This window comes from Euphorbia lathyris, chromosome 5 (assembly GCF_963576675.1).
Source record: "Euphorbia lathyris chromosome 5, ddEupLath1.1, whole genome shotgun sequence".
In the NCBI taxonomy this organism is placed as follows: Eukaryota; Viridiplantae; Streptophyta; class Magnoliopsida; order Malpighiales; family Euphorbiaceae; genus Euphorbia; species Euphorbia lathyris.
Genome location: NC_088914.1, coordinates 64,696,155 through 64,706,250, shown reverse-complemented (window position 1 = coordinate 64,706,250; position 10,096 = coordinate 64,696,155). Strand labels below are relative to the sequence as shown.

At 33.4% G+C, this 10,096-nt stretch overlaps 2 protein-coding genes across 2 annotated transcripts; both read left to right on the top strand.

The window, feature by feature from the left end:
- The first annotated feature begins 3,312 nt into the window (after positions 1-3,312).
- On the top strand, positions 3,313-5,037 carry LOC136231133 (probable mannitol dehydrogenase). The gene is made up of 4 exons (XM_066020417.1): positions 3,313-3,480; positions 3,569-3,682; positions 3,764-4,431; positions 4,519-5,037. Exons 1-4 carry the CDS (start codon positions 3,380-3,382, stop codon positions 4,722-4,724), a joined length of 1,089 nt encoding a protein of 362 aa, XP_065876489.1. The 5' UTR covers positions 3,313-3,379; the 3' UTR covers positions 4,725-5,037.
- A 3,141-nt stretch (positions 5,038-8,178) lies between these two features.
- LOC136228634 (probable mannitol dehydrogenase) lies at positions 8,179-9,789 on the top strand. Its single transcript, XM_066017083.1, has 5 exons — positions 8,179-8,345; positions 8,441-8,554; positions 8,651-9,164; positions 9,242-9,395; positions 9,471-9,789. Exons 1-5 carry the CDS (start codon positions 8,245-8,247, stop codon positions 9,674-9,676), a joined length of 1,089 nt encoding a protein of 362 aa, XP_065873155.1. The 5' UTR covers positions 8,179-8,244; the 3' UTR covers positions 9,677-9,789.
- Positions 9,790-10,096: the final 307 nt, after the last annotated feature.

Below are 10,096 nucleotides of genomic sequence, written 5' to 3'. Positions count from 1 at the left end.
TCTGGGCAAACCTTTCCCTCAAATCGTTGCAGACCTGGTCTGCTCTGTCTAGCCACATGATGCTCCTAGCTATTGAGGGCGAAGGGGCATGGTGGATCCACGGCATGACCATATTGTTACAACGCTCCCACTAGTTGTACATATTGTCGCTAATATTTGGTGCTGTTATCGTTCCATCAACGAAGGAGAATTTGTTCTTCGATATCAAGGCAACTTTGACTGCGCGAGACCATTGGTGATAGTTTGGTCCGGTGAGGACTTGTGAAACTAGCGATAGCGCTGGTGTTTCGTTCTGCGGAAGGTGATATGGGCTTCTAGAGCTGATTATAGGAGCAGCTGCCATTGTTGATTATTCTTTGGTAGAGTTATTGCTCTGATACCATGAAAAATGAATGAGGTAAAGTCTAGAACTTTACTGAATATTTTTAATTCTCATTAACTGTTGAACAAAACTTACATATTAATATACTAGGGAAAATAGGATTGCTGCTCAAGAAAATAAAAGGACAATAGGTGGCAATAAAGGACATTGGCAGTTGGCTAAGGTGGCTCCTCTACATTCGTTGATTGAAGAGCTGTGGAATTAATGGTGCCGATTCAAAAGGGGAAAAAAATTAGCTTGTGATGTTGTACACCTGGCTGTGATGGAATTCATTCTAGAATGTTGTATTGGCACAAAGACCAAAAGGTCCCTGGAAGACTAAAGAACTCCTTGCTGTATCATTCAATAAGACTTAATGTCTTAGTTGTGCAGAGATAAGACTAAAAGCTTATCTTCTTCTTCCAAAGGCTAAAGCCTTTCATCTTCTTTTCTTTGTTGTATTTCCTTCATTGTTAGGAGCAGCAACCTTCAGCAACCTCCTTTGTTGTTCATTACCTGTGACATATTTATCACCAAGCAATATTAATTTTAGTCTATGTTACTTAAAATTCGAAAAAAATATCTTTTACTGTTATTTAACTGCCACATTAAATATTTTTACAAAAATTATCGATAAACTATACTTTTTATTGGTTATTTGTAACTATATCAGTAAACAAGTGAACATTTTAAACATATTGATAAAAAAAATAATCATATTTAAATTTATATTGTAAAAGATAGTAAATATGTTTTTCATATAACTAGTGTAAGATACAATAATAATTTGTCAAAACTTTAAATCATCAATTGCATTATCATTTATAATGTTATCAAAACAATTGGTTTTGATTGATAAGATTCGACATTTTTTAATCTCATCACAATCATATATTTTATTTTGGAATAAGAATAGAAGATCGGGTAAATTATTAGAAGCATCCGATTTTTCATGTCAAATGGAGGACTTTTTATATATATTTTGACACATGTAACATGATTCACATATATTATAAGAGCTTCATTATTTTAATTATTACGTGAGGTCATAATACACATGTCAAAATGTGAATTGAGAGTCCTCTGATAAAAGATCGGATGCTTAATATAATAACTCAAGAGACAAACCTTTCTAGGAAGATGAGTTTGACTAGGTGGGCTGCGGTTCAATTAGCAGGCCACATAATAAAATGTTATTGACTTGCGAAGAAAGACTAAAGGAAATAAAAATAGACTACTTTGACTAGATCTAGATATAGGTTAAAGTACTTTTTTATATGTATAAAAAAAGGATGGAAAAATATATATCAAAAACATATATATGAAAAGAATGTGTATAAAAAACTGAGATATACTCTTTTAATTAGATTAAAGCATTATTAATCTCCTAAATTATCAAAATAAGTGAAATCTAATATGTAAATTAATTGTTTTGTTAAAACATGTCTAAAAAATTGATATGATTTTTGACACATTGAATAATAAATATCACAATACGTTAAAAAACATTTAACACGTAGACACGTGAATAATTTAATTAATTAAAATAAATAAAATAAAACCTTAATTTACCTAATAAAAATTCAATCTATAAGGGGGCGTTTGGTTCACAATAGGCAAGGGAAAAGGAATCAATAAAGGGAAAGTAAAGGAAAGGAAAGGAATAACCATTAATTACCCTATGTGTTTGGATATGTTTAGGAAAGGGGATGGGATAAAGGGAATCTAATTCCCTAGAAGACATGGAGTAATGGCTTAACCTAAAGTGGGGTAATGGCTTAACCTAAAGTGGATAAAGGGAATGAGTTTTTTTTATAAACAAACAAGAACCAAGGGAATGAAACCCTCACATTCTCATTCACATTCCCATTCCTAAAGACCCCAAACCAAACGCCCCCTAAAAGTTTAATAAAATTATTCAATTTTAAAGCAATGTCAACTTACCATTGAAATTTCACAAATTTAATAAGCTATTAGACAAATATTAAGTTATAAGTTTGATCCTAATGTTTGTAGTGATGTGCAAATTTAACATTAACATATATGAAATCAAATCGTGCAAACTTAAATCCTAATATTTCCAAGCAATTTATATACCATGTTACCTAAAATTTGAAAAAAAAAAACTCATTTTATTTTGTTTAATTATCACATTAAATCTTCTAAAACAAATCTGTCGATAAACTGAATTAGTTTCGTACATTTTTTGTTGGTTATTTCTAACTATATTAGTGACATATTAAATATTTTAGATAGATGACAAAAAAAATTGTAATTAACTTGTATGTGACAGTCTTGTCAAAAAAAAAACTTGTATGTGACAGACTTATTTATTACTCCCTCCGTTTCATATTACATGTCTTTTTAGAGAGTTGTATAGAAATTAAGGATATTAGAAAAAAAGACGTTGTTGCCCCTTATTTATTGATTCCAATATTTATTTATTCTATAATAAGTCCATTATTCTAATTAATTTCCGTAAACCCGCGTTTTATAGCAGAAAAAAAGATGACTTAACGTGTACTGATCATATAAAACGACATGTAATATGAAACGGAGGTAGTAACATTTTAACAAGTTTTTTTGTAATTGTATTAGTGACATATTAAATATATTAGACGTAATTTATTGATGTTTGAAAATGTAATGGTTAAATTTACACTATTTTATACCTTAAGACTAAATTTACGCTTCACTGATAACATTATGATCAAATTTAGCATTATCTCAATAATAAATTAAGAAAAACACACCATCTTTTGAATAAATTAGCAGCCAAACATTTTAAATAAGGCATAGCCCAATAATGCTTTGCTTTAAACCTTGTATATTCATTTATTTTCTTGTAATGCTCATAGGTAGGTAGGTAATTGCCAAAGCAAAAAGCTCAGCTCATGCGTCAGTAGTTTCAACACTATGCGTATATAAATAAATCACACATCAATCATTATTATCATTAACACTTTTAAAGCTTCTTTAAATTCTCTTTCAAACCTCTGCAAACAAGTAAATAAAGTAATGGCTTCCATATCACCGGAGAAAGAGCACCCGAAAGAGGCCATTGGATGGGCAGCTAGAGACACAACTGGAGTACTCTCTCCTTTCAAATTCTCCAGAAGGTTGCCTTGCCTTTCTTATATGTAATAACTACCATTCGGATATATATGGATACAAATGGTTTACATATGAATTTGTTAATGAATGCAGGGCAACAGGAGAGAAAGATGTATCTTTCAAAGTCCTTTATTGTGGCATGTGTCACTCCGACCTTCACATGGTCAAGAACGAATGGGCCTCTTCCATTTATCCTATGGTTCCTGGGTATGTTTTTATGTATCAATCATCTGTTATATCAAACATTATATATCCGCCTGATTCTGATTCTGATATATGTGAATGCAGACACGAAATTGTGGGAGTGGTGACAGAAGTGGGGAGCAAGGTGGAGAAATTCAAAGTTGGAGACAAAGTAGGCGTGGGATGCATAGTTGGATCATGCGGCTCCTGCGATGATTGCAACAACAATCTTGAAAACTACTGCCCTCAATGGATTCTCACTTATGGAGCAAAGTACCATGATGGAACTATTACTTATGGGGGATATTCAGACATAATGGTTACTGATGAACACTTTGTAGTTCAAATACCAGATAATCTCCCTCTTGATGCTACTGCTCCACTTCTATGCGCTGGGATCACAGTGTATAGCCCCTTGAAATATTATGGACTCGACAAGCCAGGTATGCATTTGGGCGTGGTTGGCCTAGGCGGGCTTGGTCATATGGCTGTCAAATTCGCCAAAGCTATGGGTTTGAAAGTGACAGTGATTAGTACATCTCCCAACAAGAAGGAGGAGGCTATTCAGAATCTTGGTGCTGATTCATTTTTGGTCAGCCGTGATCCTGATCAGATGAAGGCAGCAATGAGTACAATGGATGGCATAATTGACACAGTATCAGCAATGCATCCCCTGATGCCGTTGCTGGATCTATTGAAAACTCATGGAAAGTTGGTTTTGGTTGGTGCTCCTGAAAAGCCACTTGAGCTACCTGCCTTTCCATTGCTCGCAAGTAAGCTAGCTCCTTTTATTCATTGTTAAATTTCTCTTTACATTAAATGAACTTACCTTTTGATTCACCATGGCAATAATTAAACAGGGAGAAAGATGGTTGCTGGAAGTGGTATTGGAGGGATGAAGGAGACACAAGAGATGATTAACTTCGCAGCCAAACATGGTATAACTGCTGATATTGAAGTTATACCGATGGATTATGTGAATACTGCCATGGATCGCTTGTTGAAGGCTGATGTTAGATATCGATTTGTAGTGGACGTTGCGAATACTCTCATGTCTTCAACTTAAAAAGTTTATGCAACTTTGGAGTCCATTATCAAGGTTTTATTGTTAAAATATAAATTAAATAAGCTTAATTTTCATGTATCGAATGTTCGGTAATAAAAGACAACAGAACAACTCATGAAATTGAAATATGTGACAGATGACATATAGCAGAACATGGGTTGTTGAGTTTATCCGAAAAATGTGGTTGTAAGTTAGATTTAAAATCTGTGGTAATTGTGTTTTACTCTTGTATTATATGAAGAGTTGTGTGAAATGTTGATGATGGGTGTTCGGAAGAAAAAATTAATTGAGAGATGTGTTTTTAAGCTTGTTACTATTTTTTATGAAATAAAATTAGTAGTGTTTTTTTTTATATTATTATAAGTCATATTTTTCTATAAAAAGAAAAGTCTAGATTGTGAAATGATATATAAAATATAAGGTAATATGTTTCTCTTTTTTATTTAGATGAATTTCTCGTTTGAGAGATCCTATGAAAAATAATAGCTAATTTCATTTCTCTCATATTATGAAAACGAATTATGTAAATTGGTGTATTCGAATGAAGGCCTTACTTAAATTTTAAAGTGTTCGAGACAATTAAACACGGGTACAAAGTTCCAACAAATGAGTAACAACTATTTGTAGTAGAAAAATTAGTCAAGTAGAAAATAGCAAAATTGATCAAAAGGTTTCTACTCCTATCCATCAAATCAATTGTAATAACTTGTTGGAAACTCTTTTCTTGCAATAGATTTTTTCGTGGTATCAACTTCACTATAATCTCAAAATTCTCGCATTAAGTGACTTACAAATAGTAAATTTAGGATGAATTGTGGCACATACAAAACATTTTTCAATACCAATTTGTCATTAAATTGTACCTCTATTTTAACATTTAACTATTGAACTTGTGTCATATTTTGATATGGATCGATAAAGAAATGATAGTTTTAATCGTAAATTAACAAAGAATTAAACTGTTCCCAAACTAAACTTGAAGGAAATAATCCTAAAGGGGTAGAACCTAACTCTTTCAATGAGTGATTTTGATTTCAATTCATAAAAGATGAATACATTATGAAAAGAAGGGTTTACGTACCCCTTGAACCATAGGCTAGAAAAGACATAAAAGCCCCTAAGATATAACTAACATGGCTTAAATCATTAGAGCTTGAAAAGGTACAACATAAAGTAATGACAAACTAGCAATAATTAACTTAGTGGCAGGAAATATAAATAAGGGGTGACTGACTTGTAATTAGGACACCAATCAGAAATGAAGAACTTGCTAATTAAGTTAGATCATACGCCATGTGGGAAGTGTGACACACCGTGTGGGATGAATATCTGATAATCCACACGACATGTTGAATATTCACACGCCATGTGAATTAATTAAAAAGAAAAAGCAGAACCTCTCTTTTTCCGGCCACACGACGTGTGGCTAACTCACATGTTGTGCAGATGCCTTTGCTCCTTTTCTTCACTGCTACGATTGGGGCCACACGACGTGTTGTTGTTTGACACGACATGTGAGTTCATTTAATCCCCAATTTCCTTATTAATTTTGTAGCTAGAATCAAAGGATAATGCGGATCCGCTAACTTAAAGGTTAAACCGAAATCAAATTGAAAAACATCGAAAAGAATAAGACTTAAGCCCATTAAATTTAAGACGTCATCTGAAGGAAAACCTTACCTTGTTGACTATAGATCCAAATATCTAGGTTCAAAGGGACAACCTAATTGTATGAACCTTATGTGGTAATTATGGGAGTTAAACTCTAGTTCTTTCCTAGATGTAAACAGTGACATAAAAATAGGAAAATGTTAAGCTATATGTTTTTAATGATACATTGTGCGTCTGTATTCTGAGCAAATAAATCATCTGTGTAAGAGTGAAGCGGAATCGCTTCAAAAGGGACTAGTGGGGCTTAGTTTTCTAAAACTCTCGCAGTACCAGGCGATATTCATGGCCATAACAAACATAACCATGAGAACCAATACCATGTTATGTTAGTATCTGTGTGTAATATATCATCGTTTACACAAACGACAGAATAGTTCAAGGACATCGCGTCTACTAGTTAGCCAGTAAAGTAAATATACTTTCACAAGGGAAGGTTCAAGGTACATTGGCTACCAATCCTATACAGATATCGACTGTAGAAAGTTATCACCACGTCTTAATCGTCTCGTTTCCAATTTTATTCATGTGGGAGATTGTTGGACAAAATTGAATGAAATTATATAATTAATTTAAATACCAACAAACACCTCATTTTATGAATAGTAGTGTCGTTCGGGAATAGTTGTGTCCATCGTGAACAGTCGTGCTCGTTCGTGAAAATGGATGTCCTTTCAAGTTCTATTTATACAGAATGAAACTGTCATATTTGAAGGTTCTTGAAAAGTAGATTCTCTGAATATTTGCCGCTCTCTGTTTGTTTTTGTTGTTCTTGTTTTCCTACTCCAATGATAACAAATCTACATATGGTTAGAGTTCGTTTGTGTAATCGGTTGTACCTTAAAAGATGATCGTCAATATCGGCAAAATATGTCTTAACGAAACTGTTAATACATGCCTTAGATTTGTTTAACTTTGTTCTTTAATTTCCAGTTTTACTATTTGTATATTTTTTTTGAATTCGTTTTTTTTTTGTTTAATCACATAAACACGGATGACCGTGAAGAATTAGATCTTAAGATCTATGATTAATCGGTTGAAGCATTTATAATTTTAGAGAATTATGCTTCTATGTTTTTATTTGTGCATTGGCGCAATAGAGTGAAGTATGGAAAAAATGGCATGGTTAAACATAACCTCAATTTCCCACCTCTAGCCTCGTGAAAGGACGAAAATATCATTTGAGGTTTTGGGGTGGGAAATGAAGGAAAAAATTCTCTCCCACAACGCGGGCGTGGGGTAATCACGCCTCACCACTAAAGTGAATTACTCGGATGTTTATTGTGGAATAAACGGTTTATTGCGGATTACTCGGATTATATGGTTTATTACGGATTAACGTTTTTGTAGTGAGAACCACCTTGGTAAAAAATAAATAAATATTGGTCTATTGAATGTACATAATTTCTTGTTACCTAATTAATTAATTTAAAATGAAATACCATAATTTTCTGAATTTACCTATTGTAACCTTGTTACTTGAAACACCCTATAAACAAATGCTCATATATTAAGCCTAAATTTAGTGGGCATATTTTCCATTAAAAAAAAAAATAGTGGGCATATTTTCTTTTTTTTTTTTTTAGAGGAAGAGTTGTATTTGGTAGGCTCGGGCTATTAGTCAAATGTGAAAGAATTGCCGAGAATGCCGAATTCAGGTTCATGAGATCACATGGTACGTACTTGCCAAATCCAAGTAAGTCAGCCTTTGCGTCACTCTCATCCGCTATGCATACATATAAATACACCTGAAATATTACCATTAATCATTAACCCTTCTTGCTTTCTGATATTTCTTCTTCAAGTTTTCCTCATTCCTCCATTACCATCTCCTTCTGCAAACAAGAATTCAATGGCTGCCATTTCACCAGAGATAGAGCACCCGACAGAGGCCATTGGATGGGCTGCTAGAGACTCATCTGGCCTACTCTCTCCTTTCAAATTCTCCAGGAGGTTGGCTTTCTTAGATCATATATATAATAACAATGGGAGGTATATATATATATATCATATGAATTAATGGTTTATCAATTTGTTAATACGCGCAGGGCAACAGGAGATAAAGACGTATCTTTCAAAGTCCTATACTGCGGAATGTGTCACTCCGACCTTCACATGGTCAAGAACGAATGGGGCTTTTCCATTTACCCTCTCGTCCCTGGGTACTTATAAATTAATTCATTAATTAATCATCCATTAAACATTATATATTTCCCTGTTTTCTGATTCTGATTAGTATTATCTATATGTATATGCAGACACGAAATTGTTGGAATTGTGACAGAGGTAGGTAGCAAGGTGGAGAAATTCAAAATTGGAGACAAAGTAGGCGTGGGATGCATAGTTGGTTCATGCCGCTCCTGCGATGATTGCAACAACAATCTTGAAAACTACTGCCCCAAATATATTCTGACATACGGGGCAAAGTATCATGATGGAAGCATTACTTATGGAGGTTATTCAGACATAATGGTTACTGATGAACACTTTGTAGTTCAAATACCAGATAATCTCCCTCTTGATGCTACTGCTCCACTTCTATGCGCTGGGATCACAGTGTATAGCCCCTTGAAATATTATGGACTCGACAAGCCAGGTATGCATTTGGGCGTGGTTGGCCTAGGCGGCCTTGGTCATATGGCTGTCAAATTCGCCAAAGCTATGGGTTTGAAAGTGACAGTGATTAGTACATCTCCAAATAAGAAGCAAGAGGCTATTCAGCATCTTGGTGCTGATTCATTTTTGGTCAGCCGTGATCAAGATCAGATGAAGGTATGTTTATGCTTAAAATCAATCGTAATATTAATTATCATTAGTCAATCATTTGATGGATGGATGTATTTTTATAGGAAGCAATAAGAACAATGGATGGTATAATAGATACAGTATCAGCAACGCATCCTCTGATGGCGTTGCTGGATCTATTGAAATCTCATGGAAAGTTAGTTTTGGTTGGTGCTCCTGAGAAGCCACTTGAGCTACCTGCCTTTCCATTGCTCGCAAGTAAGCTAGCTCCTTTTCTTCTTTACATTTTAATTTGATTAACCATCCATGTCAATAATAATTAGCATGAAACAGAGAGAATGATGGTTGCCGGAAGTGGTATTGGGGGAATGAAGGAGACACAAGAGATGATTAATTTCGCAGCCAAACATGGTATAACTGCTGACATTGAAGTTATACCGATGGATTATGTGAATACTGCTATGGATCGCTTGCTGAAGGCTGATGTTAGATATCGATTTGTAATTGACATTGCCAATACTCTCAACACTTCCGCTTGAAACTTTATATATATATTAAGCCCCAAGCTTTTTATTATATTCTTAGTTTGAGTATTTTGTAATAGGATAATATGATGTTCATCATTCCTATGAGCAATAAATTTTGTAATAAATGTGTACGCTGTTCTTACTCAAATTTAATATGTATCTTTTTAAAATTATTTACATATTAAAACAATAAAATCTTTTACTTTTTTAACTTGCCATTTAATTGATAGATACGCTTTTACTATAAATAATAAAAAAAAAAACTAAGCTTTAATTGTTATTTTATATGAATCCGGATCCTCTCCTGTTTTAGTAAAATACTAGAAGTCCTGTTAATTAAATCCTAACCATTCTTTGATTATAAAGGGTTAGAATTTAACTTTTAAAATAAATAATACAATTAAATATTTAATTAATATTGTGTTATTCTTC

Excerpts from the sequence above, each read along its gene's own strand:
- LOC136231133 (XM_066020417.1), top strand. The coding sequence starts at position 3,380 with ATGGCTTCCATATCACCGGAGAAAGAGCACCCGAAAGAGGCCATTGGA. Across the intron at positions 3,481-3,568 it reads CCTTTCAAATTCTCCAGAAG|GGCAACAGGAGAGAAAGATG; the intron begins GTTGCCTTGCCT and ends TAATGAATGCAG. Across the intron at positions 3,683-3,763 it reads ATTTATCCTATGGTTCCTGG|ACACGAAATTGTGGGAGTGG; the intron begins GTATGTTTTTAT and ends ATGTGAATGCAG.
- LOC136228634 (XM_066017083.1), top strand. The coding sequence starts at position 8,245 with ATGGCTGCCATTTCACCAGAGATAGAGCACCCGACAGAGGCCATTGGA. Across the intron at positions 9,165-9,241 it reads GTGATCAAGATCAGATGAAG|GAAGCAATAAGAACAATGGA; the intron begins GTATGTTTATGC and ends GTATTTTTATAG. Across the intron at positions 9,396-9,470 it reads TGCCTTTCCATTGCTCGCAA|AGAGAATGATGGTTGCCGGA; the intron begins GTAAGCTAGCTC and ends AGCATGAAACAG.